At 42.1% G+C, this 26,571-nt stretch overlaps 4 protein-coding genes across 7 annotated transcripts in view; 2 read left to right on the top strand and 2 right to left on the bottom strand.

The window, feature by feature from the left end:
- Positions 1-1,713, top strand: part of dynlt5 (dynein light chain Tctex-type family member 5) — a 3,326-nt gene extending 1,613 nt beyond the window's left edge. The window contains exons 2-5 of the mRNA XM_053504223.1: positions 217-369; positions 684-775; positions 922-1,046; positions 1,150-1,713. Of these exons, the coding sequence (XP_053360198.1) occupies positions 248-369; positions 684-775; positions 922-1,046; positions 1,150-1,353 (543 nt within the window). The 5' untranslated portion in view covers positions 217-247 and the 3' untranslated portion in view covers positions 1,354-1,713. The remainder of the gene's footprint in view (positions 1-216; positions 370-683; positions 776-921; positions 1,047-1,149) is intronic.
- Positions 1,714-3,607: 1,894 nt separating this feature from the next.
- insl5b (insulin-like 5b) lies at positions 3,608-4,418 on the bottom strand. The gene is made up of 2 exons (XM_053504618.1): positions 4,224-4,418; positions 3,608-4,124 (listed from the first exon to the last, which is right to left on the bottom strand). Exons 1-2 carry the CDS (start codon positions 4,399-4,401, stop codon positions 4,009-4,011), a joined length of 294 nt encoding a protein of 97 aa, XP_053360593.1. The 5' UTR covers positions 4,402-4,418; the 3' UTR covers positions 3,608-4,008.
- A 7,811-nt stretch (positions 4,419-12,229) lies between these two features.
- bcl6ab (BCL6A transcription repressor b) lies at positions 12,230-16,998 on the top strand. 3 transcript variants are annotated; one of them, XM_053475783.1, is made up of 9 exons: positions 12,230-12,304; positions 13,105-13,274; positions 13,436-13,657; positions 13,791-14,312; positions 14,489-14,595; positions 14,875-15,030; positions 15,149-15,279; positions 15,371-15,508; positions 16,130-16,998. In XM_053475783.1, exons 2-9 carry the CDS (start codon positions 13,114-13,116, stop codon positions 16,229-16,231), a joined length of 1,539 nt encoding a protein of 512 aa, XP_053331758.1. In that variant the 5' UTR covers positions 12,230-12,304; positions 13,105-13,113; the 3' UTR covers positions 16,232-16,998. The 3 variants fall into 3 exon arrangements, with proteins under 3 accessions (XP_053331758.1, XP_053331843.1, XP_053372435.1); XM_053475868.1 differs by having other exon boundaries at positions 12,246-12,304; positions 13,113-13,274; XM_053516460.1 differs by lacking the exon at positions 12,230-12,304 and adding an exon at positions 12,794-13,004.
- A 292-nt stretch (positions 16,999-17,290) lies between these two features.
- Positions 17,291-26,503, bottom strand: cmpk (cytidylate kinase). Of its 2 annotated transcripts, none has more exons than XM_053476259.1 (6): positions 26,229-26,503; positions 25,263-25,409; positions 22,823-22,975; positions 22,610-22,686; positions 21,483-21,579; positions 17,291-17,845 (listed from the first exon to the last, which is right to left on the bottom strand). In XM_053476259.1, exons 1-6 carry the CDS (start codon positions 26,358-26,360, stop codon positions 17,804-17,806), a joined length of 648 nt encoding a protein of 215 aa, XP_053332234.1. In that variant the 5' UTR covers positions 26,361-26,503; the 3' UTR covers positions 17,291-17,803. The 2 variants fall into 2 exon arrangements, with proteins under 2 accessions (XP_053332234.1, XP_053332316.1); XM_053476341.1 differs by lacking the exons at positions 21,483-21,579; positions 22,610-22,686; positions 22,823-22,975; positions 25,263-25,409; positions 26,229-26,503 and adding exons at positions 17,959-18,055; positions 18,575-18,651; positions 18,755-18,907; positions 19,021-19,167; positions 19,928-20,053.
- Between the last annotated feature and the right edge of the window lie 68 nt (positions 26,504-26,571).

Genomic DNA, 26,571 nt, shown 5'->3' with positions numbered 1-26,571 from the left:
ATCCTCTGAGGAATATAGGACTTCATACTATATATTCAATATTGTTGTAGAGGAAATTCTAAGCAAACCAACAAATAATGTTTATTATCTTGCAAAAATTAGAGAAACATAAAATTTCACTTTTTGTCTCAGTGCTACTGTATTAGATCAGAAAATCACAACAACATACTCAAGATAGCAATTGTTTATAAACGTCTGTAAAATTGTTATTTATAGGTTTTTATTATACAAGGTCGGTGTGTGTGTGATGATGTCGGACGTGGCGAAGGAGAAGGCCGTGCGGCTGCTGAAGAAGCGAGAGAGCATGTCGTCTTTGGGCAGTCAGGACGTGAGAGCCAGGAGGGAAGAGCTCACTAACAAGACCAAGGAGTGAGTTCCTGAGATCTTCTTATGGTCAGAAGTGAGACGTCCGCCATGTTCAGAGTGTGTTTGTGGCAAAAGCTTATAGCTAGCAGTTTATCATAAAAATCATCATACTTCCAATAATAAAAATGTTGTTTGGCTTAGTAACAGCATCAATTCTTTTCCAAATCCTTTCTTATGGTTAAGATTTATTTTCATACTTCAGGCCATGTTTCATGAAATGAAACCAAAAATGTTCTAATAAGCCAATGCTTACTTGTGTGTTTATGATGTCTGTGAATTAACCCACAATTTCCCATGATACTCTTCTGCCCGTATAGCTCCATCAGTAGCGTATCCTACATGGATGACGCTGGTCACCATGACGAAAACCCTCGACATGCAGTGCAAATGGAGAACACGTACCAGCTTGGTGAGTCTTGTTTTTAGACCAGAAGGAAGCTATTTATCTTTAATATAGCTACTAAATAATAAATGTAGAATTTAATATCTAGAACTTTAAGCTGGATTGGTCAGCTTGACATGTCTTTGAGGTTGACCCGGTTCTTCCTTGATAAGGCCCCACCAAGCGGTTCCCCGTGCACACTGTGAGGGAGATCCTGAAGGACGTTCTAACAAGCTACCTGCAGGAGGAGAAGTATGAACCCGAGCTATGCAGACAGATGACCAAAACCATAGCAGAGGTCAGTTCTCACAGCTTTGTAAGGAATCACTATTGAGAACACCTGGGAGGAGGAGTCATGATCACTGAAGTTGCCTACTGTCCTCAATTCTCTGTTCCTGCAGGTGGTGAAGGCGCGAGTGAAGGACCTGATGATCCCTCGCTATAAGATCATCGTGATGATCAGCATCGGCCAACTGGTGGAGCAGAACATGCGCATGGCGAGCCGCTGCCTCTGGGACGCCGCCACTGACACTTTTTCGACGTACTCTTTTAAGAACAGCTCGCTCTTCGCCGTCGCCAATGTTTATGCCTTGTACTATGAGTGAGGCTGGTTTAAGCTTTTCACAAATAAGACTTAATTTAAAGATCAAAAGTCAGGTTGGAGGAGAAGAAAAGGCAGATTTCACTGAGGAATACAACATTCCTTACCCTATGATGAGATGGATGTATGGACAGAGGAATAGATGGATGGATTAAACCTCTTCTTTCAAAGACATTTGTTAATTTCTCTAGATTTATTGCTGCATTTACAGTTATACAGTTTATATATTGTAGTAGAATTTATATCTGCAACCAGCATCACTGATTACTGATGACTCAATGGACTGATAGATAGATAAATGAGGGTATTGAAGGTGGATGGAGGGATGGACAGATGCAACGAATAAATAAATAAGAAGAACAGATTTCTGAATATATATATGGGTATACACAAATATGCTCTAGAGATAGATGGACAGATGAGGGTATATACATGATGTTGTCCCACCCTTTGCAACAGACTATTGCAGACTTTCTATAAACAACTTTCCAGAAGCATATTTGTGAGGTCAGACATTGATGTCGAGAAGGTCTGGCCAGCCTCCGTTCTGATTCATCCCAAAGGTGTGCAGTCATGCTGGAACAGGAAGGGGCCGTCCCCAAACTGTTACCACAAAGTTGGGAGCGGGAAGTTGTCCAAAATGTCTTGGTATGCTACAGCTTTAAGAGTTCCCATCACTGGAAGTAAGGCACCGAAAAACAGCCCACACCAGTTTCAACATGACAGCACACCAGTGCACAAAGCAAGGTCCCGTAAAGACAGGGGTCAGGGGTAGCTAAGTCCAAGTTAAGACGTTGGACTATGGTTCAGAAGGTCCCAGGTTTATATCCCACGACCGCCAAGTTGTCCCAGTTGTCCCTTAACTCTCAACTGATCAGATGTATAATGAGGTAAAAATGTAAGTTGCTCTGGATATATGGATGTAATGTAAGTGACATGAATGAGTGAGTTTGGTGTGGAAGAACTTGACTGGCCTGCAGTCAACACAGTTGAGTCCTGACCTCAACCCAATAGAGCACTTTCTGGGATGAATTAGAGCGGAGACTGTGAGCCAAGCCTTCTTGTCCAACATCAGTGTCTGACCTTACAAATGCGCTTCTGGAAGAAAATGTAAAAAATTCCCATAAACACACTCCTTAATCTTGTAAAAAGCCTTCAAAGAAGAGCTGTGTGTTATAGCTGCAAAGGTTGAGCCAAAATAATACTCAAAATCATATGCATGTGGAGGATGAGGGATGGATGCTTGGAAGAATGGATGGATTAAATGAATAACTATGTGATATGAATGTATGTGTATATGGATGGATAGATGGCAGGATACGTAAATGGATGAAATGATTGATGAATGAATAGAAGCAGGGATTGGTGCATAAATAGATTCATAAATTAAAGTATATATATGAATTGACTGATGGATGGTTTTATGAATTTATAGATAGATATATGAATGGATAAATAGATGGCAGGGTATATGGGTGAATTGATAAATTGTTATATATATGGATGAAGTGATAGAATGATGGATGGATGGAAGAAGGGATATATGGGTTAATAAATTAAAGCATATGGATGGACTGATATATAGATGGACAAATAGCTCTGTGATGTTACGGATGGATAAATGGATTAACGGGTTAATGAATGGATATGGTGATGGACAGAAGGGATGACAGATGGATAAATAAATGCATATATTTCAATAACCATCACTTAAGATCATGAGTACAAATAAATCCCTGAAATAAAATAAATGAAGATAAGCAAAGTTGTGAAGAAACAGTTCTACTGAGCTCTATAAAGTTAAAAATAAATTTTTATCCATGATTAGAGTTAGATTAGAGCAGGATTTGTAATTTAAGCTCAGAGACACATTCAAATTTTATACTTTGGTGTTTATTTATGACACATATCACATCATCATCACCATCCTCATCATCATTATGACGGTCAGCAGCACACACTGTTGTTATACATGTGTCTCTGTCACACGGTCTTTTACAGCTTTACACCTCATTACACTCTGCGTACAGGCAGCACCGAGCGAGCTCACCGGAACGCACTGTCATTATGTCTCTTTATTAAACTTACTTGCATTGAACATACAAAATCTTTGCAATTGTTTAAACCAATTCACAAATTAAGATAATGTGTGTTAATCAGAAATAAACAGGTTTGAAGGTTGGTATTAGGACATGAGGTATAGCGTTCTGATTTTTTATATTGTTTAATGTCTAATATTTAATAATGTTTCTATTCAATACAGAGATTAAACTATACAGAATTTAATGTGTTAAATTTTCGTTGAACGTTTCGTTGAACGTACCATTTAATTACACGATTATGAACTAATTGGTAACGATTGAAAGTCTTGGGAGTGTGAAATTCATCTCAAATTCATCTGTTGATGTCTGTCTATAATGACAGTCAGTACGTCTGTCAATCTCCCTGCAAATATGTTAAATGTTGTATGCAGTTGTATGTTGTATGCGTAGAGTGAAAGAGGTGTGTGTGTGTGTGTGTGTATGTGAGGAAGTGAAGATGAGCAGTGTGAGTCCCAGTTTTTTATTGCAGCACGATCATCAGCTGCAGTTTTTCTCTTCTCTCTTGTTAAAGCCCCAGGCGTCGCTGGACAGAAGCGATGTGGATGTTGGCGTCTCCCTCAGCACATGAGCGTCAGGTCGCTCTTCACGCAGCCCACTCTGCAGCAGAGATCCAGCAGCGCTGAGTCTTCACTCCGCCTGAACCTCAGTGCGTCCTCCTGCTCTGAATCTGTGTCTGAAACACAACAGGTATCTGCGAGCTTGTTAGCAACACGACAGGTTTAAACGTTTCTGAGAATTCAGAAGATTTAAAATTCAGATCTTCACTACTGACCCTTTGTGAAGATCTCGTTCAGGCTCCTCCTCCACCTGGACCCACCGCACGAGTAGACGACGGCACGGAGGAACTCGCGGCCGCACAGCTTCATAGGCATTTGGGACGCTCCTGTGTGCGGCGTCCAGACCAGCAGGAGAGATGCTAGGATGCAGACCTGCAACAGTATGACCTTCATGGCTGATAGAACGTCTGTCGACGAAAACAGGCTAGTGGAGTAACAAAGCGACAGTCCCTTGCTTTTATACTGAATCTGTCAAGATTGGCGCACCGTTGACGCATTTGCCGGTTTTCCATGACTCTCCAAATGACACACAAATATAAAACTTACACTTCCGGCGGAAGAGCGGCCTCTGAGCATTTAATATTTTTTGCGCAAAACACACTGGGTGAAAAAGCCATTCCTCCAATTTTATAGCAAAATGCGTGTAATGAGGCTGGTTTATAGCCGTGTGCTGGGAAAGTGGGAGGTAATGACGCTATAAAGTATAAAGACACTCACCCGTAAAAACCGTGCAATCCGCGATTGGTGTCATTCTCACATAATGGTGGCACTTACCTGGGCTCAACCAGGTCGACATCAACTAAAAGCATGTACAGCTCAAAAATAAGCTGTTGGTCATCAACAATATACTTAAACACTGAATGAGTCAGTAGTGTTAGAATATTAAACAGGATGATGAAACGGTATAAGGGGTTCAGCAGTAGCTCAGTGATTAAGGCATTGTACTATGGTTCAGAAGGTCCCAGGTTTAAACTCTACACCCACCAAGCTGCCACAGTTGGGCCCTTGAGGAAGGCCCTCAACCCTCAACTGCTCAGATGTTTAATGAGATAAAATGTACGTTGCTCTGGATAAGAGCGTCTGCTGGATGTAGTTGTTTAGTGTGTAAAATTGGTGCCAGTTTTTATTTATTGTGTAATCTTAATGTCAAACCTTTTTTTAATCATCTTCCAGGAGTACATGGCTTATTAACTTCTACACATTAGTTAACATTAGTTTGATTCCTTGCTTTTTCTACAACATTTTTTTATCAGCAAGCCAAGAATATCATTGTCGCATCGACCTAAAATCATCTCCAAAAAGCCTCAATTAACGTTATTAGTCGTTCCCTTCCGTCATTTGTAACAGCTTTATTTGTGATGTGTGTACCACTCCTGCTACAGACCTATAAACCGCTGAATCATCTGGCGTGATGACGTCGATCAAAAGGTGCAGGCTATTTGTTGGTACGTCATATAATGTGGAGTACATCAGGGGCAGAGCTTTTTCTTTAAAAAAACATTTTTTTTTGTTTAAGTCTAGTTTATTTAGTCGAGCCCTGTGGACGTGGACGTAGAGTATTACAGTGACCTGGTGAGTTTGGATGCCGTTGTCCCCCGCGATGTAATTGATCACTCAGGTCTGTTGACGGTGGAGTGACTGGTTGACCACTGCTGGACAAAGGAATACCTAATAACATGTTTCCTCCAATACTGGTTATCAGGAGATTGCTGTAGATGAACTGTAATAGAAAGAAACTATAATGAAGTCCGAAATGACCCTGATGTTCATACTTAATAACCTTTGAATATCACACTTCTAGCATCCAGTTATAGAAAGGAATTATTTATATATGATATCACCCAGATGAGGATGGGTTCCCCTTTGATTCTGGTTCCTCTAAAGGTTTCTTTTTATGTCATATCAGGGAGTTTTTTTCCAGGCCACCATCACTTTTGGCTTGCTCAAATGTCAATCCACATCTGGATTCCTGTAAAAAACTAAACATGAACTGAATTGAAATCAGTAGCTAAGTAAAAAAAAAAAAAAAACTCTCACACAAAAAAAAAAAACAAGCCTGTGATGTATTTTGTTATACTTATGACTGGTCGACTAAGCCCTGATTGGTTGTTCCAGTTTGTAATTTGACTATAAGGGAATATCAACCAATCAGAAACAAGGATACTTTCAAATAGCCATGCTTTTAATAAACTATGGGCTCCGCTCATGTGTGTAAGATTGTGTAAGAGTGCACATACTACAGTCATTAATCATCTCACACACCCCCATACACACACATACACACACACAGTGTGAACTCTGACTTTACAGTGTAAGACAATGCCGCTGAAGCTGTTCATACGTGAAGGCTCTGTTTCCAGGGAATGAGGAAGTGCGAATGCGTCAGACAGTGTGGGTCGCACAGGTTTCACAATAGAGTAAAAGAGAAATCAAATTAGGAAGAAATAACTTAGAAAGTCGTGTCACGAGGTTTTGCGTCAGACTCAAACTTCCCCTGAAATCATGCTTCGCTTTCGGAGCCATCTGTTTTTTGAAGAACGTGCAAATCATTTCTCCTTTACAGCATGAAGTACCGCTGAGGTCGGATCCTGGCTGGACTCCATTCACTTACCATAACATCAACTCCACAACATGGACTTGTTCTGAAACGTCAATACGTTATCGTGCAATTACAATCAGGACGCTTAAAAATAAACTGACTTGAAAATGCGTAAAATCGCTGATGCAGACAGACACTATGGAATTATTATTATGTTTTATTATTATTATTTATGGAAGCAGTTTCTGTGAAGGGTTATGAATATTAATGAGCAAAGTGACTCAGTGGGAGGGGCTTGTGAGAATAGGCTGTAAATTGAAGGGCCAAAAAAGCATATGTTTTACAAATAAGTAGCTCTAATTTTAATAGACGATCTAAAATCAAGATACAAAAGATCACAAAAAAAGGTTTAATTTAATGTATGGATTATTTGCATTGGCGGCATGGTGGCGTCTCACACATCCAGGGGGCGTGGTCGATGCCCGACTCGGGATCTGCGGGTGTGGAGTTTGCATGTTCTTCCCGTGTTTGATGGGTTTCCTCCCACAGTCCAAAAACATCCCCTAGTGTGTAAATGACAATCTGACGTTGAGCTGGCAACCCGACCCCTTAAGTAACTGCCACAGAAACAACCGATATATCTCCAAGGTGGGGAGTATCCGTCACCCGATGGGTCACTGATGAACCCGAAAGAATGATTTAGGTCAGATTAGTCAGTACCTACTTAATTATTAAATGGGTTTGTCATTTAGAATGATAAATATTTTTGCCCTTTGAGCCCATCCATGTTTATAAAGCTCCGCCCTGTTGTCTATACAATGACTGACAGGAAGTGTTATCCAAACACAAACAAGCATCCTGGCCCAGGCCTCACTTTTCCAATAAGCTTCTCTTAATTCAGTTTCACTATTAAACATAGCTCTGATTTCATGCAACGCGTTTAAGCATCATCTCTGTAAAGTTCCCGGTTCAGCCCTCGGCTACCAGGTTTTAACAACGTCTTGGACGGTTCTTAACCTAATTAAAGTCGTCATTCCAGCAATTTCCTTAGTTGTTGTCTTTTTTAATAATTTGACTCATCTAACACACGGTAAACTCTTTTCCATGACCAACAGACACGTCTTCTTCAATCGCTGCAGTAATCATCCAATCAAAGGCTTTGCATATTAAAAGTATAAAAGTATTTGCATATTTAAATCCACATGGCAGCTTTACGTGTGGTGCGAAGTTTGGATCTTCCATTTGTACGAGTAAGAAAAAAAACACCTACCTCACCTTTCACCTAGACAGACGAGGCATGATCTCAGTGTATTCCCATAAACCCCGCCCACAAAAAAAAATCCTTCTGGTCAAAACACATTCCTATGGTTAAGGTTATGAGATGCTATACAAGAAGTATAGGAGACGAGTTACGTAAGAAATAATAACAGAGTTCTTTTCATTCATGGGATTCTTCCGTCGCTTTAATGACGCAACGTGTTCAGGCAAAGCCGCTGTACAGAAAATCACAGTGTATGCACACGAAATTGTGATATTAAGTATTTCTATGTAGTATAAGAATGTATCTGTATATTTATTCAGAATGATGGATATATGTATGGGTATCGATATTAAACTGTGAGCGTAATAACGCCGATGCTTAGCAAACAGGTTTTAAACAAGTGTATAAAATATTAGGCCTGGGAAAATTGTAGCTGAGCAACAAAACAAACTTCTGCCACGAACCATGACTTGGTTTACGGAATAAACTGTAATCGGATGAACTTTCCCTCTACTGCTGAGGCGATAAGTAAATCTCTCTGGTCAGATGTTGCAAACTAGCGGCTGATTTTTGACCACAATCATACCGTTTGTGTGTGTGTGTGTGTGTGTGTGAGACTGGCATGTGGTTTTCTGAACTCACTTGACCTCTGTATGTGTGCATGTGTCAGATGGTTCTCTTTAATCCTAACCTTTCGCATTTAAGCTTTGGCTTACTGGGTTTCGTGAAACTCACTGATTCAAGGATGACCTTAAACACTCTTGGATTTGGTGAAATTGCCAAACTGAAATGAAAGCTGAACTGAAAGTTGAGCTTGACCTGAATGTTTTTCTCGATGAACATTCTGCTCAGTTATGATAACTAATTATAATTTCTATTGGAATTTAATATACATATATATATGTGTGTGTGTGTGTGTGTGTGTGTGCTTATTCTATTAAGGTTATCGTTTACCTTTTTCTGCTTCACTAAGATATAAATTTCACGGTGCACACGTAAAATCTCTGGAATGATACACAAAATTCAAATTTCCACTTGAAGCACAGAAACTGAAAAGTCTTAGACGTGACTGAACAGCACCAAAGTACGCAGTTCCATGTATGGTTTCGAAAGTGAGTCAATCCCCATAGACCCTCCATGTTAAAATGTACAAATTGACAACAGAAATAAACATATTCACAGCCTGGTACAAAATACAGGTTTGATCTAGGTTCCCCATTCATGGTACTTGCTCAGATCGGGGGACTATTTATGTAACTCATCAATTTAAATTACATTAAGCCATAGATTTATGCAGAGTTCGGGTCGTGGGCAATTTGAGCGACAGCTGCATTGCAGGTGTCAAACCACGAGCTGCCTGGCATGACACAGGACGACGTGTAGGGTACGGATGACGTTTCAATTAAATGCAATGTAACGTTAGCATATAAATTAACACTAGCTGCCATAGCATTTTAAGCTAGCTAGCTTGTAGTAACTGAGGTAAGTAGGCGTGTTCCAGCCAAATCCCGGCTCTGTTTGTTCTATCCATTTGCCCAATTATGGGTATAGGCGGAGTCAGCCCCGTCCTGCCAAGATAGAGACGACCAAAGTTCCCACAGCTGAGCTTCAAAACCTCTCTTCAGAAAACCTACTGGTGATGTCACTGAGAGATTGTCCAGTTCTTTCTGAAAGTGGTAATATGCAGGTAATGATGATGTCGTTTCCAACCAAAGAAACTTTCTGATTGAGTCTGTGAGGAATAGTAACCTGATGGAGAGTTTTCTGCGTGTCCACAACATATTAGCCACATTTAGCACTCAGTTTCTGTTTCTGTTCATCATTCCCTTGCTGTTAGAGTCACCAAACCATACAGAAGCTATTTTTTACAGGAAAGTGAGTGACAGCTTGTTTCACAACTCAGGTAACATATGCGCCAATTTATGACAAATAACTGATTTTTTGTTTTTCTTTATTCAGTGTGTTAAACATATTGTTCCTTACACAGACAAATCGAATCGAGAAAATTGTATCTTTTATGTAGTAACGTGAAATGTATTTGCAATGTTTGCAATGTTGCTGATTATTTAATAATCTTCCATGTTGTAAAAGTGTCTGCCATTTTCATGATCTCATTGGCAACTTATTTAACCAAGATCTTCCATCTATTTATCTAGGAACCTCTTTAGTCCAGCCATTGACCGTGGAGGACAATGGTGAATACTATTGTATTTATTCCAATTTTACAACCGTGGTAGAAAATCTGGTCAACACTCATTCGCGCATTCACACATTCTTTTCATATTATTTGAGAACACCAATCAGCCCAATCTGCAGGCATTGGTGGCTCAGTGGTAGGGTTCTCGCCTGCCATGCAGAAGGCCCGGTCCGAGTGCTGGTCTCAAGCCTGTAAAAAATGGGAGGGTTGTGTCAGGAAGGGCATCCGGTGTAAAACCTGTGCCAAACTTGCATGTGGATCAGATGGTCCACGGTACTGACACCTTGATGGGAGCAGCTGAAAGACTGTGGGAGTACCCACCAAGCATAGGGAGAACACACAAACTCAAGGCACACAGACCCCGAGGTGGGAATCGAACCTGGACCCTGGAGGCGCAAGGCAACAGCGCTAACCACTATGCCGCCATTGTTGATGCTAGAGGTCAGAGGAGAATGGGCCGACTGATTTAAGCTGATAGATGAGCTACTTTGACTGAAATAACCACTCGTTATAACCGAGGTATGCAGCAAAGCATTTGTGAAGCCACAACACGCACAACCTTGAGGCGGATGGGCTACAACAGCAGAAGACCCACCAGGTACCACTCATCTCTACTACAAATAGGAAAAAGAGGCTACAATTTGCACAAGCTCACCAAAATTGGACAGTTGAAGACTGCAAAAATGTTGCCTGGTCTGATGAGTCTCGACTTCTGTTGAGAGATTCAAATGGTAGAGTCAGAATTTGGCGTGAACAGAATGAGAACATGGATCCATCATGCCTTGTTACCACTGTGCAGGCTGGTGGTGGTGTAATGGTGTGGGGGATGTTTTCTTGGCACACTTTAGGTCCCTTAGTGCCAATTGGGCATCGTTTAAATGCCACAGGCTACCTGAGCATTGTTTCTGACCATGTCCATCCCTTTATGACCACCATGTACCCATCCTCTGATGGCTACTTCCAGCAGGATAATGCACCATGTCACAAAGCTCGAATCATTTCAAATTGGTTTCTTGAACATCACAATGAGTTCACTGTACTAAAATGGCCCCCACAGTCACCAGATCTCAACCCAATAGAGCATCTTTGGGATGTGGTGGAACGGGAGCTTCGTGCCCTGGATGTGCATCCCACAAACCTCCATCAACTGCAAGATGCTATCCTATCAATATGGACCAACATCTCTAAAGAATGCTTTCAGCACCTTGTTGAATTAATGCCACGTAGAATTAAGGCAGTTCTGAAGGTGAAAGGAGGTCAAACACCGTATTAGTATGGTGTTCCTAATAATCCTTTAGGTGAGTGTATAATGTCACAAAGATGAAGCTTGCAAATGTGTTTTTTTTATGTTTTGACCTACAAAGTGACATTTTGTGAAAGATTCTTCCAGCATCTTCTCGTTGTTGAACATTCAAGCAAATATGTCTGCTTACAGGAGGCACTTTTTAAACCCCTGCCTAGAGATATCTATAGCGAAAGCTACTTTTACAGACGAGTGAGTGATGGCTTGATTAAATTTCAATGTTTATCACACCTCAGGTAACGTACACACCATGTTATGACAAATACATCATTTATTAATTTATTTATGTACGCAGTGTGTTGGGCGTATCGTCCGATACATAGAGAGGAGTATCGATCACGCTGTACCGCAAAATGAATTCTGGTTATGTTTGAATTATATTGTGAAGGTGTTTGTGAAATCATTTTCATGACCTCATTAGCAACTTCTTCAACCAAGATGTTAAGATGAGGTAAAGTTCTACGTTCACAAAGATCAAGCATGTCAGTGTGGTGTGGTAAAATAAAATGTGCTGGCCTACAAAGTAACATTTTTGTAAAAGATTATAATTTTTTTTTATAATAAACAAATTAATAAATAATTCGAAATAAATCACTTTCAATATTGTGATGAATCTGCGATGGTAAATATCATGATTGCGTAATGCTCATGATCGCTCTGCCTGGAGGAGCGCACCACCCAGGAACAGAAGGCGGGGGTGGCGGGGGGGGGTTAGGGCACAGCGTGTGCGACACGTTTAAATATTTACAAAGAGAAATTATTTACATAACTCACAGGTTCAAAAACAAACAGAAGTTAAGTGAAATAAAAATTTGTAAATCAGTAAATAACTCGAGATTAGTCATGAATGAGGGAGGAGGAGAGTTGGTTCACCCCCATGTGGCGGAGCAATGGTTCGGTCCGGTGGTGGAATTCCGAGAAGTGAGAGCTGAGCCTTCACAGAAGTTCAGATTCCAGGAACAGCCGAGGGACAGATTTCTAAGAAATACGGACCAGGTGACTTTTACATATTTTAACTGTTAATAAAACCGGTTTTCACACGCGCTTTACAAACGCGACGGTTATATTTTAACTGTTTTTATTTATCCATGATGTCATTTTTTAACGTTTAAACTGATACTTTGTTTCCAAAGCGACACAAAGTTGCGTGTTGGCCTGAAAGTCTTTATTCTTTTCGCTGCTGTGGGTTTTTTGTTTTGTTTTGTTTTGTTTGTTTGTTTGAGAATATTAGACGTTTAAAATCCTAAAAGTTTAACTTCTGGTCAGCTGTAACTCATACAGAGGGTTTTTTTTATTTGAGTTTAATCTGAAAGTCAACACACTGTGAGTGTGTGTGTGTGTGTGAGAGAGTGTGAACTTCGTTAGTGTTAGGGATGGGCACAAACAGGTTCCATCTGCATTCTTATCTGTGTAAAAAAAAAAAAATTAATTATTATTTTTTAATGAACTCTATTTAAAATAGCTCTCAGATTACTTTCCACATAACCTGAGCACTGTAATTATAATTCCATTCCTAGTTAAGTGTTGTCATTAAACATCCCAGTTCTGGATTCTGATTGGTCAGCTTTATTTCCGATGAGAGTTCGATATAGTCTCCATGGTAACGGTTCGTTATAGGCAGGGAGGATCCGGGATTAACATGTTTTTTCCCGGAAGGAGTCTCCAGTGTCGGGGAGGAAGGTGTAACGTTATTAAGGTTTGCGACGGAGCGTGCTCTCAGCCAATCACATCTCATGGTATTGGTGAGCAAAATGTTTTGACCTCTTTTTTTTTTTTTTTTTTTTCACCCTGAACAGAGGTTTAGGATGAGCAGCGTGGCAGAGGGCTGCATCCAGTTCACGCGGCACGCAGGCGACGTGCTGTTCAACTTCAACCGCCTGCGCAGCCGGAACATCCTGACAGACGTCATCGTGCGGGTCGGCGGCCGAGAGTTTCACGCGCACAAGACCGTCCTCATGGCCTGCAGGTCAGTTAATAAAATACACATTATTCAATGAATATGGGGTGAGTGCGAAAAGATTACCAGATTAGAAGCTGCGAATTTTACACGCTGGCAGTTTAATAACCCGAGGCGAATGTGATGTTGCACTGTAACTCACCGCCCTCCTCCATCTTCTCTTTCCTCAGTGGCTTCTTCTACACCGTCTTCATCAACGGCCAAAAAGCGGACCCTGCGGTGGTCAGCTTGGACACCAAGGCCGACCCTGACGGCTTCGCCATCCTGCTGGAGTTCATGTACACTTCCTGCCTGACCCTAAAAGAGCGCTTCATCGTGGCCACGCTCAACACTGCCATCTACCTGCAGATGGAGCACATGGTGGAGACCTGCCAGCGCTTCATGGAGTCCAGGTAACTTGCTTATTATGGAACGACGTTTATGTTAGCTTAATTCTGATGCAGCGTGGAGGAAAATTAAAAATAAGCTAAATGTGGGCGTGTCCCAGTCCAGAGACCTTGATGAAACATCTCCTCCTTCTTACAGGGGTCTGAGTTTGAAGCAGCCACGAGAGGAACTGCCGGCTGGCTCCGCCCACCCACCTCAGAGCGTAGACCTCTTAGACTTTGGTCCTCCTGCGGTGCGCTATGCAGTCGGCACCAACAACCCGTCCAGCGTCTACAACCATCTCCCTCCCCACCCTTTTCTCACAGACTCGGTCATGAAAGCCAAGCTGATCCCCTGGGAAATTCCTAAAGACCGCCATGCCGCAACCCACGGGCCGTGTCCCAGTTCGGGTGCACGTCGGGGCAAGCGCTCAAACGCTGACCCTGTGGTCCATCTGGACGGTAGTGCGAAAGAGGAGGTCGCTGAAATGGAGAACTCCCCTCACATGGTCAATCCTCGCAGCCCCCTGAAGTCGGACTGCCAGCCGAACTCTCCGGCCGAATCGAGCGGCTGCAGCCGGGAAGCCGCGTCTCCTCCGAAGGTGCACAACTGGAAGAAGTACAAGTTTATCGTTCTCAACTCTGCAGAAGGAGACGAGAATCCACACCGGAATTCCAAACAGTACGTTAAAGATTCTCAAATTAGAATTTCTGAACTAATGTAGCTCAGCGCCCTCTAGTGGGTTTAATATGGTTAAATTCTTATCCTGTTTATCCGTATTCCATTAATGTTGCTTTTTTGTTGAAATAGGGAAATGTTACCAATTTTAAGATTTGGCGTGTGCCTCCTGTCTGTAGATCTTGGGAGAAATGCGGCGAGACGGCGCTGGAGCAGACGCCTGTCCCCATGTCTGTCCGCGGCATGAGGGAGGACAGCAACATGAACAGCGCAGAGACGAAGACCGGTTAGTGTTTAAACTTTTATTAAAGCTGGTGTGTGATGTTTCCTGATATCATGTGTTTAAAAGTATACTGGAACAATATGTTAAAGACCAGCATTGGTTAGTGAAGGGGGCGTGGCCTTGGTGCTTTCATTTTCGGGAGGGAGGCGTGGCTTCTGTTCGGTTTAGTCTTTGCTTATGGCGATGTGACCATGTTATAGATGTAACGATGATCTGTCCAGTCTCTCTCTTTAATAAGTTAACTCTAAAACATAAACACACGTCCATGTTGTCCTCCTCCAGCGGAGAGCCGTGATCTGAGCTGCAGTGTGTGGGAGAAGACGGCGGATCCGGCGGGTTACCCGTGTCTCCAGGACTCCAAACCGTACGACTGCGACCTCCTCAAAACGCCCTTCATCTCCAACCACACCCTCGCTAACCACAAACCTGTCTCATCAGGTAAATGCACCCTCCACCCTCACTCACACACTCACACTTTCCTTTTGATCCTGAGCGATCAGGAATGAAGCTTTTGAATAAAGTTTTGAATGAGTTAAATGATTGTGACGTGACGCAGGTGAGAAGCCGTACCACTGCAGCGTGTGCGGCGCTCAGTTCAACCGACCGGCCAACCTGAAGACGCACCTGCGCATCCACTCGGGCGAGAAACCCTACAAGTGCGAGACGTGTGGCTCCGCCTTCGTGCAGGTACCGCCCCGTCTGAGCATGAACCTCAGCATGTTGTTTTTACACATTTTTTCCGGCATGTCTGACTCTAACCTGGTGATGAATGTGACAGGTGGCTCACCTGCGCGCTCACGTGCTGATCCACACCGGTGAGAAACCGTACTGCTGCTCCGTGTGTAACACGCGCTTCCGACACCTGCAGACGCTCAAATCTCACCTGCGCATCCACACCGGGGAGAAACCCTACCACGTGAGTACAGCGCCTCACTCAGGGGTTGGGTGGGGGGTGTGTGGTCACGGTCAACATCAGTCAGGACGCGATGGATGTTAACAAACATGTTTCCAAAGAATCATTGATCGTGTGATGATTATTAGTGTTTAAGCAGAATTAACGAATGGCCAATTAATATGAATATTTATCAAGTGTATAAACTGTATGGTGTGTTCCATAAGTATTTATTTATTTATATGTTAATTGGAGAAATCTCCCTCAGTTATAGTTTTGTAGCTCGTATTTCGCTCAGTGTCTTAAAATGTAAAATTTAGCTAAAAGAGCATAACCGTCGTACCATATTCATTGTACACTCATTCATATTCATCGAGCATTTGATAGTATCACTTTATTTATTTATAAATAATTGCATTCTTGTTAATCTTTATTGAACACATAAAAATTTATTAGATGCTCATTAATGTTCACTGTCCACTGATTAATAATGCTTGGACCCTCATTAACATTCATGAGCTCCTAAAGTACTTTAATGTCTGAACACTGGCTTTTATTTATTTATTTATAAATTTTTAGGTATATTTGTCACTTTTTGTATAGAAATGAATCTTTTTTTTGTGTGTGTGTTTCTTCTCTCCTCAGTGCGAGACGTGCGATCTGCGCTTTAGACACAAGAGTCAGCTCCGCCTTCACCTGCGACAGAAACACGGCGCCGTGACCAGCGTCAAGCCCTCCACCGGCTGACACACACACACTGTAATACAGCGGTACATTGGTACTGTGGGTTTAGATGTCCGAGTGCGCTACTAATCACTGATCATAACGCTCTCTTCTGATTGGTCCGTTTCAGTGTTCAGGGGTTTGTTGCGTTTTTCCAAAAAAACTTTAAGGATGTTTTTGTTCTTCAACACATGAACACAGTTAAGGCTCTAACTAGTGAACTAGTGAAAATTTAGTACCCCCTCATTTCTCTTCTGATTGTGTTTTTGTGTAAAACAAACAAACAAAAAAAAAACTTTATTAATAAAAATCATCTGCTCGTAGCGGATCTTGGGATTAGACGGATAAAACCTCAGACGGACAAATATGGACAAAAACACACCGAATTTAAAGAGGTTAGCGAAAATGTTTAAAGGAATTATTTACAAATTCAATTATTTATATATATATATATATATATATAATGATCAATTCTTTGTTGGTATTATTTAAAAAAAACGTTGGTTAAGTGATGGGCAGCGCACTCAGACTGTCATTTTTGCGAGTATACAGTCAGTCAGTTGTACAGCAGTTAAAGATGTTTATGTATTATATGGTTATTATAAAGAATGTTTATTTTTGCACCTGTTCAACAAGGTACATATGAGGTACAAAAATGAAATAAATATATATATATATATATATATATACACATACACACACGAAAAGATGTTTTATATGTTTTCTGTACAGTATTTTGATACAAAAAAGTGGAGATGGGTGTTGTAATAAAATATTACAGACGTTGCTCAGTTTTTGTTTATTTTTTGGGGTTTTTGGGGGAAAAAAGTGATAAACACTGCCACGTGGAAAAATAAACATCAATTGTTTTTTTTTTCATAGTTGGTAAGACTGCATTGGTCTCCATTATCAGGAACATTATTATTTTATTTATTTTTATTGCTGAAAATTGTTTATTTATTTGATGCATGCAGTCGTGGGGGGGGGGAGGGACGGAGAAAGCTAACACTCATTCAATCCTTTATTGTTATTTGTTTAGATATTATGTTCTTGTCACCAACTTGTGTAAACAAATAAACAAAATTTAATGTTAAACAATTTTATTTCCAATGTTCAGAAACCTGCTGAGAAAAAAAATAAGTACACCCATTAATCCAGTAAACACCAGTTTAGGCTACAATAATGTGAAGTAAACGCTTTCCGTAAACAACTTCAAATGGAATCACCATACACAGTATGATGTGCAGTGTGTAAAGCTTATACGACGCTACATGACCCAGGAATGGACCAACAGGATAGAAAGATTTTACTACAATAAAAGAAAATTTGACCTAAAAATAAAAAGTCTAACTTTTTATAGTTGGTAGTAACAACAATTAGTGCGAACGTGTTTATATAGGATGGATATAACCACGATGAAAAAATAAAAATTTTAACAGAGCCGACGATTTCCAGTGGAAAAACGTCCTTTGGTCTCTGTTGATCCTCTCTGTGTTCGAAGAGAATGGAGTCAAAAGATATAAAGGTGGGAATGGATGAAGCATAGTGTCGCTGGCATCAGGGAACTCCACCCCTCAGGGGGCGGAGCCAGCAGGTTCACCCCTCTCTGTCGAAGACGGACTTGACGTCGGCGAAAACCTGCAGGATAAACAGCGGATCAGAAAGTGTCCACACCTGCGGTACCGACACGCAGCCTACTCGTGCGACCCTTCATCATCATTATCTTTAACATGAGCATAAACTCCGCCCACCTCAGTGACGGAGCGCGAGGCGTCGACCGTGCGCACTTTCCCCTCCTTGTGGTATCGCTTTATGACCGGCCGTGTGGACTGCAGGTACGCCTGGATCCTGTGGACGGAACCTCGATCAAGAACTCACAAACATACAGTAGATACAGTAGACACATAAACTGGTGATGTCACACCATGCAGTTGAGAGTGAAAAGGATCACAGCTCCTCCTAGTGGCGGCTTCATAGCGCGTCAGGTGTTTAAATTATTAATTGAATAAATCTGAAATAGTGTGTTATTCCAACAGCAGGTTTAGTAGAGATTTTGCACACACTTTATTTGACGAAAAGAAAAAAAGATCATATTTGGATGTTTTGTAGCAAATGATCAAAGTACACTAGTGATATTGTTTTGGTGGACAACATCATGTACAAGATTTTATAAAAAAGCATTTAAAATTAATTTTTGTATCTTTATTATTTGTCCATTTTACTTTTTCATGATCATGCTATTTGTAAAGCCTTTATATTTACCATAAGGAGCCGAGCAAAGATTTCTGGGAACTGAAGCGTCTCTGGTAATAGAGAACTTTCAAAAGTACGGATTAAAATGGACATGAGGTTTAAACCCATTTCTACCTTTTCTCCAAGCTCTTTTTATTGTCATCGTCCCTCCCGCTGCTCTTTCCTCTCTCTAGGCACCTGCTGATGGAGACCTGGAACCAAGATACAAAAAAAACCCAACCTTACCTCACCTGACAGGACAGGACAGGACAGGACAGATACTCCAGCAGAACACGGCAAGAGAAAACGACTCACTTCATCACTGCAGTCGAAAAACAGAACGAATCTGACATCCGCCTTGCCGTCCATGACCTGCGTCCAGCCGTGCAGGTTCTCCTCATCTGGAGGAAAGCCGTCGATGAGGAAGCGGAACTTGTTCTCGTCATTCTTCATGGTCTCCTCCATCGCCTAGAGATGAGAGGAACATGGGTTGGTCCAGCAGCTTTCTGATCCGGAGACCAGTTGAAATACTGAGAGACATGATCAGGCTCGGTTCATTTAGAAGATCTCAGAGATCTCACCCGTTTTAGTAAGGTGATGGTGATCTCCACAGGGACGAACTTTCCTCGCTTAAAGCACTCGTTGATGGTCTGGCTGAACTCAGAGTCCGCTCTGGTTCGCTCTTTCCTCAACAGATCGCCGGCAGATAAGTGTGTGTAGTTGTAGTGCTGAGAGAGAGACAGAGCGCTATGAAATAAACATCTTGTCTTCCAAAGTTCACACTGAGATGGTTGGCGAAAACTTTTTAAATATGCTTGACCACCAGGAGGAGCACTTAAAGGAACTCGTCTCAGGCTAGAGTAGAAATCCAGCAAGGACTGTAGATCTCCTGGACATATTTTTCACTTTATTTAATGATAAAGCCGCTATCAGATCCACCTGGGCTTCCATACAGTAACACCTCAGCAGAGACACAGACCGATCGCCTCCATGCCACGCCCCACTGCTGCCCCACCCAAGTATTGAGTACTGTACACAAGTTCAGTCTTGTTCAGTAGTCCAACATTTCTGTGCTAAAATCCTTTTATTTTAATTGGTCTTTAGTAATATTCAAATTTTCTGTGATACTGAATTAAAGGAAATAAACATTTGAAATATATCAGTCTGTGTGTAATGAATCTGTATAATGAGTTGCACCTTTTGAATTGCATTACTGAAATAAATCAACTTTTCGACTAATTTATTGATATATATCGAAGAGATTTCAGTTCTTTATATATATATATATATAAGCTGTAATTTATGCTGAAGTAAAATCTAATTCTTAGTTTTAGAGTTAAATGAGCATCACAGTCACAGATTGACCAGGTTGTTTTACAGGTTGCTCGAAGTGAAGTAGAATAAAACCCTCACGTCACCCTGTTTGGAAAGGAACGCTGTATAATAATGTTGCAGTAATGTTATTCCAAATAAATTAAGTGTCTTTACCTCAGTGATGCTGGAGCATTGAGTGCCCTTCCCGGCTCCGGGTCTCCCCAGAGCGAACACGACCTGAGGCTTCATGGCTAGACTAACTCATTCCTTTGATCTTTTTCAGCCTTTACTTTCGGTTTCGTTTTGCGTGAAATAAAACTTACGCACGTAGCCATTGTAAAAAATACCTTTTTATACTTAATGGTTAATATGAAAATTTGGTAGATACTTACCATCGACGTGTGGGCACTTACATTTACCTCCTTATTCACCTATTTTTTGTTCTGCAGAAAGTATTGGCACCCCATGAACCCATTTATAGTGATAGACTGGATAAACCATCACACGCTACATTGATATGCAGTTTGGTGTATGGATGCGTTTATGGAAGGGGTCTCCAGTGTCAGTGCTTTGACACTCTATCACAATATTATAATGATATCTATTGTGAGTGATGTAATCTTAACACCTGGCTCCAATCTGGACCAGCTCACTGATCACAAGTCGTAAGTATAGAAATAAAGAAATAAAACTTCTTGAAGCAGGAGACATGTTTTTTTTTTATTTCATTGGATGATCTTGTGACTTCACATGTTTCAAAAGCATATAAAGATAAAACATTTGGGGGCGAACACCAGGCTGGCGGGGCTGCACCATACATCATTTGTTCGTCTTTATTGCCATTTCTGATCGTAATGAGCCACGGGGATCTGTATGTAAATGAGCCCTAAAGTGTAACTGTCTAACATGATCCATCTGACCAATCACATACTCTGTATTTAAACCTTTCGATCCAAGTGATGCGGCATGTTTAACCATGATAAGTTTTCTTTTTGTTTGTATTTTGTTTAACAAGATGTGGCGACGGTATCGTCGTACAGTACTGTATACGTATAATGCAGCCCTACTTAAAAATAAATTAAGAACAGTTTTAAACTTTTTTTTTCCATAGATGACAGAATTTAGTCACTGCGGTACTATCGTTCTTGGCCCCCTGTGATCCCTGCTTAAGTCGCTTCCATGGTTAATAATAGTTATAATAACAATAATAATAATAACAACAACAAAGACACACATTCGTATTCATATGGCCGCAGATAAAACGCCGAATCTCAACAAACTTAGAGTACTATAAGTACTAAATACCATTCCTATGGAAAATGTCCTTTAACTGGACTCTATTGCTCTACTTTTATGGTTGTTCTCCAGGAATATTGTTCTTTCTCTTGGGCATTAAGCTGAAAGTCACAGAATGTCTTCCCTTTTGCGCTCTCTCTCTCTCTCTCTCTCTTACACACACTCACTCATTTGCTCTTAAACAAAAATACACTTAAATGGATAAAAAGATAAATTGCTAAATAAATGACGTGTGGCATCGTCGAGGTCCACTCAAGTTCCTTCAGGATGTCAGCAGGTTCACCCCTCTATATCGAAGACTGACTTCACGTCGGTGAAAACCTGCACAACAACCAGCCAATCAGAAACGTCCTGGACCTGCAGTAATCTCTGGGATAAACTGTATAAGTATATAAAATAGTATTAGTTTAAACTCCGCCCACTGCGGTCTCACCTCACTGACGGAGCGTGAAGCGTCAATGGTGCGCACTTTGCCCTGCTTCTCGTACAGCTCTATGATCGGCCGTGTGGACTGCAGGTACGTCTGGATCCTGTCGACAAAAAGTGATTTCGTTTGGTCAAACACAAACCAGCATAAATGTGGAAGGGAAAGGAGTCTACTGGAAACATACAAGAAGATCATCAAAACTAGAGCAGTGAAGTGAGCAGAAGTTGACCTGTGAGAATGAAGCACATTTTGAGGACACAGAATCTTCTGGAATGGAGAATTTCTGTGGATGCTGGACGTTTGAAATAATTACCATAAAACCGTAAGGAATCTAAGACTTTGAGAATATAAGATATTGTTAACATCGGGCTCTGGTACCTTGATAACATTGCACCTTTAGAGAGAGTAAGAAGTCAAAGAATGATGAACCACTTAAAATGGAAAACCTTTGACAACGTAGCACATGTGAGACTGCAGGACACCTGGGACCCTCAAGAATGCAGGACTTTTTGGGAAACAGGACCTTTAAAAATAAAGGGCCTTTGAAAAGACAGAACCATTGAGAAGACAGGACCTTCAAGAATGTAAAACCTTTGAGAAGACAGGACCTTCAAGAATGTAAAACCTTTGAGAAGACAGGACCTTCAAGAATGTAAAACCTTTGAGAAGACAGGACCTTCAAGAATGTAGAACCTTTGTAGGAGACAGGACCTTCAAGAATGTCGAACCATTGAAAAGACAGGACCTTCAATAATGTAGGACCTTTAGGAATGCATGACCTCTAAGAACACGGGACCTTTGCCGAATGGGACCTTTAAGATCATAAAATCTTACATAGAATATAACTAGAGAACCTCTGTGAATCTGAGTATTTGAGACCATAAATATTATAAACTCAGGTCTTTAGTTCCATCGACCCAGATGCCTTAGGGCCTGTAGAAAGGAGGAGGACCCTTGGGGTGAGAGGAAGCCCAAGGAGCTTTGGGTCATTGGGTCCACGTCAGACCTTAAAAGAGCGCACTTGTAAACGTGGGACTGTGGAACATGAGCCTGTTGAGCAGATTGCTAACCTGTGTTGTGGACATACTGTACACTGAGAACTGGATGTAATGTCAGGGTGAAGACGGGGTTACCTTTTCTCCAAGCTCTCTTTGTTGTCATCCGTCCTGCCGCTGCTCTTCCCTCTTTCTAGACATCTCTCGATACAAACCTGCAAAACAGCGCTGATCAGAATCCAAACTCTCGAGTTACACGAGGCGCAATATATCCCAATAACGACCAGGTCTGTGGTGGTGCTCATCAGTAACTACAAAAAAGAAGCCTCAGCAGGAGAGTAGGACACTCACTTCATTACCACAGTTAAAAAACAGGACGAATTTGACGTCGGCTTTGCCGTCCATGACCCTCGTCCAGCCCTGCAGGTTGTCCTCGTTCCGAGGGAAGCCGTCAATCAGGAAGCGAAACTTGTTTTCGTCTTTTTTCATCGTCTCCTCCATCGCCTAAGGAGACAAAAGAAAATGAGAAACATGACGATGTGAAGACGTACGGCTGTTTAGGGAAGCGCCATGTCTTTGGTAGATCAGCGATTAACAAGGGGTTTATTTAAAAATAAACATTCGGCATGGATACCACCAGACCGTAGTGGTGCTCCTGCTGTTGTTACTGTTGTTGCACTACATTGATTTTTCTCGCTGTTGATTTTGTTTTAATAAATTAGCTATCTATTGTACTGAAGACCATTTGAGTGTTTAGAACAAACCTCTTCCTTAAACAGACAGCTGATTAACAGCCCTGTGGTATGATGTCGTCTCATTACAGGACACATTCCACAATAATTGTGTTATAAACAATTCAACAGGTTTAGTGATGCCACCTGGCGTCATCATCTTTATCGCCAGATCGAACTCGTGGATGTGCTGATACGCTCATAGGAGAACATCATATCTTAGCTGATGTGCCTGCTCGAGATCAAAGTGCATGAGTAAAGTAATAAACGGAATTTACAGCGCAGAAGGACGAAGGACAGAGCGAGTACAAAACCAGACAAAACATCACACACGCTGCGGGAAACATTCGAGTTTTGTTGTGTCTGTCTTAGGGGGAAAAAAATATTATATTCGTTATAGAAACCTGTTATGTTCCACAAACAGACGAGATCGGAGCACTAACCCAAAATAGGGTTATATTCCTAATGTTTAATTTTTGGATAAAAAAATTTAAAAAGGTGCTTAAAATGTTAAATTTAACTCCTTTCAAGTTTGAGTCAAAAGTCAGGGCAGTTCTGAGGGTAAAAACTCCCTTTCTTCTTTATATCATCTCCTGATACACTAATGCACTTATCCCAGGGTCTCACCAGTGTTTGAAACACCGGCCTCCCAGGAACTCCTTGTGGAAATGTCTGGGAGCGAGGTCAGGACTGTACGGGGTAATAACTCCCAACAGAGGTCCTGCTAATGTGCAAGTGGTGTTGGTGAAGGAGTTTGTGTACAGTTTACGACTTCCGAGTTATGTCAGTGTTGGAAGTGTGTGTGTGTGTGTGTGTGTGTGTGTGTGCACCGCCTCGCTGGAGTTCACATCATTCATGCAGATTTTCAACCCGGATTCCCGGGAACAAAGGTTGCTGCAACAGGAGATGATTTGTGCGTGTAATGCAGGGAGGAGTTCATCACCAGAATGGCAGAATGTCGTAACAATAGACAGCAGGACTGTGTAACTGTTACTGTGTTACTCCGTGCCGTCTCATTAAATCTCTCTCTCTGGAATTGTTCTGCCCCCTTTGTCTGAACTCGGTCCCCGTTCACGAGCGCTTCCGTATGAGCGGAAATAATCCTGGAGTGTGAACACCTCCTCCTCCATCGAGAGACACATTTCCAACCACTACCTGTCTACTGGCTGGGAGCACGTGTGGCTGGAGCTCTGCCCCGTCGACAACACACACACGAGGTTTAGTACTTAACCTAATGAGTAACTGATGTTAGTTATATCCAGGTACACTTTGGACTCAATCCACAGCTCTTCAATGATGAAATAAAATTAAGGTTCTGCACTTTGTTGCTCCACATTGGTCCATGAGGCTTAAATTATTATTATTATTTATCATACACACACACACACACATGTATAAAACCACAGGATGGAAATTATTTTGCATACCAAGAACCTGTATGCAAAAGCACAAAAAGCTCTGTTCAAGTGCCCCACACACACACACACACACACACCCCTTAGGGGGTCTGGACCTGAGAAACCTGAAATTCAGAAAGCTTAGTATCATCACAACAGCGAACAATAAAGATGCATTTAAACGCTTTCACACTTTAAGTAACTCGCACACAGAACGCTGACGTAACACCAGAGCGTCAGCGAATGTTGATCTTCTCCTTTGTCTTTGGGCTGTTCCCTCTTGGGTGTCGCCACTGCCGATCCATCTAACCCTGTCCTCCACATCCTCTTCTCTCACACCAACTAACTTCATGTCCTCTCTCACTGTATCCATAAATCTCCTCTCTGGTCCTCCTCTAGACCTCCTGCCTGGCAGCGCAAACCTGCAAAAACTGTTAAAACTCTAGTTTTTTTAAACACAGTACTCTAAATACTCAAGCTGGACTTTTCCCCTTTTGTCGTCTTCTCTTTGTTTTGTTTGTGCGTTTAAATTTAGACACACACACCAAACTATTTGTTCTTTCATCATCTTCGAACACCTTCACCCTTCTGGATTGACCTGATTTTCCAGAACGCTGTGTGTGTGTGTGTGTGTGTGTGTGTGTGTGTGTGTGTGTGTGAGACCTTTTTCAGTAAGTTGATGGTGATCTCGACGGGGACGATCCTGCCGTCCTTGATGTAGGTGTCGATGAGCTGCCCGAACTCCGAGCCCGTCCGGCTGCGCTCCTCCCTCAGCAGGTCTCCGGCAGACAGATGAGTGTAGCTGTAGTTCTGGCACAAAAACACACACAAGGAGGGGGGGCACAAACATATGAGCAATAAGATAAGTAAGGTTCATTCTGCATTCTGCGCCTCGGGAGGTGTTGATTAGTTTCCTAGGGCGACGGATCAGGTTTAAATAAATCTTGTTCTGATAAATCTGACGTTTCCATAGCAACCGCTTGCCTGTAGTTTAAATGGTTTGGTAAGGAGTCTCCAGTGTCAGACGTTTTAAAAGTACCAAAGGTTGTTCATTGATGAATGAAAAAATATCGTCAAACTGCTGATGTAAAAGAGGAATAGAACACTCAGGGGTGTGTGTGTGTGTGTGTGTGTGTGTGTGTGACTACAGGAACTCATGCTCAGGGGAACGTTTTTCCAGCAGTAACAGGATCTAGTAGAGGCGGAGAACGTTTAAAACACCACCATAGACAAACAGGCCTTTATACAACCCTGTGTTTACTTTGCTTGGTAGAAACTTACACACACACACACACACACACACCTCAGCCCATGATGCTGAGGCGAGCGTTTATAAATAAGATCCCTAGAGACCCCAAGAGAAGTCGACTCTCAAAAAGCATCTGATTTAGACCCAGATGATCCAGGAATGGTCTGGATGGTAAAGGACACACACCCCGTCCCATGATGCCTACGGGGCACCAAAGTGGGTAAAGGGGTAATAAGTGTTCCTCTCCCGGTGTTTAGGGGTGTTTGTAAAAGCAGATGTGTGTAAGTTCTTGTTGATGAGTTTTATATTGTTTGCTGTTGATGTGACGTGAACGCGCGCGCACCCACCCCCCTCCTCCTCCCCACCCCTCCCCCCCTTACCTCGACGATTTTGGCGCACTGAGTCCCCTTCCCGGCTCCGGGTCCGCCCAGGACGAACACCACCTGCGGATTCATGGCGAGGAGAACTCCGTGAGCTTTGTGGAGCAGACTGCGCAGCGGCCCGGAGATCATACACAGCTCGCGGGGAGCGGAGAGCCGAGAGAAGGTCGCGCGGATGAATGAGCGGAGCGGAACGCGCTGGCCGGGAGACGAGGAAGTGGCGGCGGGTTCCTCTTCCTCTGTGACGTAACGCGCGACCAATCAGGGAGCAACAGGGCGTGGCGTGGCGTGACGCTGCCACGCACGCACGCTCGCACGCCGTGAACGCGCACGCCTTGATGCT

Source organism: Clarias gariepinus, chromosome 1 (assembly GCF_024256425.1).
Source record: "Clarias gariepinus isolate MV-2021 ecotype Netherlands chromosome 1, CGAR_prim_01v2, whole genome shotgun sequence".
Lineage (NCBI taxonomy): Eukaryota > Metazoa > Chordata > Actinopteri > Siluriformes > Clariidae > Clarias > Clarias gariepinus.
This window is presented reverse-complemented; position numbering and strand designations above follow the sequence as displayed.

Excerpts from the sequence above, each read along its gene's own strand:
- bcl6ab (XM_053516460.1), top strand. The coding sequence starts at position 12,906 with ATGGTAACGGTTCGTTATAGGCAGGGAGGATCCGGGATTAACATGTTT. Across the intron at positions 14,596-14,874 it reads CAGCGCAGAGACGAAGACCG|CGGAGAGCCGTGATCTGAGC; the intron begins GTTAGTGTTTAA and ends GTCCTCCTCCAG. Across the intron at positions 15,031-15,148 it reads CCACAAACCTGTCTCATCAG|GTGAGAAGCCGTACCACTGC; the intron begins GTAAATGCACCC and ends GACGTGACGCAG.
- insl5b (XM_053504618.1), bottom strand. The coding sequence starts at position 4,401 with ATGAAGGTCATACTGTTGCAGGTCTGCATCCTAGCATCTCTCCTGCTG. Across the intron at positions 4,125-4,223 it reads GAACGAGATCTTCACAAAGG|ACACAGATTCAGAGCAGGAG; the intron begins GTCAGTAGTGAA and ends GTTGTGTTTCAG.
- cmpk (XM_053476259.1), bottom strand. The coding sequence starts at position 26,360 with ATGATCTCCGGGCCGCTGCGCAGTCTGCTCCACAAAGCTCACGGAGTT. Across the intron at positions 25,410-26,228 it reads AGTGCGCCAAAATCGTCGAG|AACTACAGCTACACTCATCT; the intron begins GTAAGGGGGGGA and ends TTTTTGTGCCAG. Across the intron at positions 22,687-22,822 it reads TTTTTAACTGTGGTAATGAA|GTTTGTATCGAGAGATGTCT; the intron begins GTGAGTGTCCTA and ends GCTGTTTTGCAG.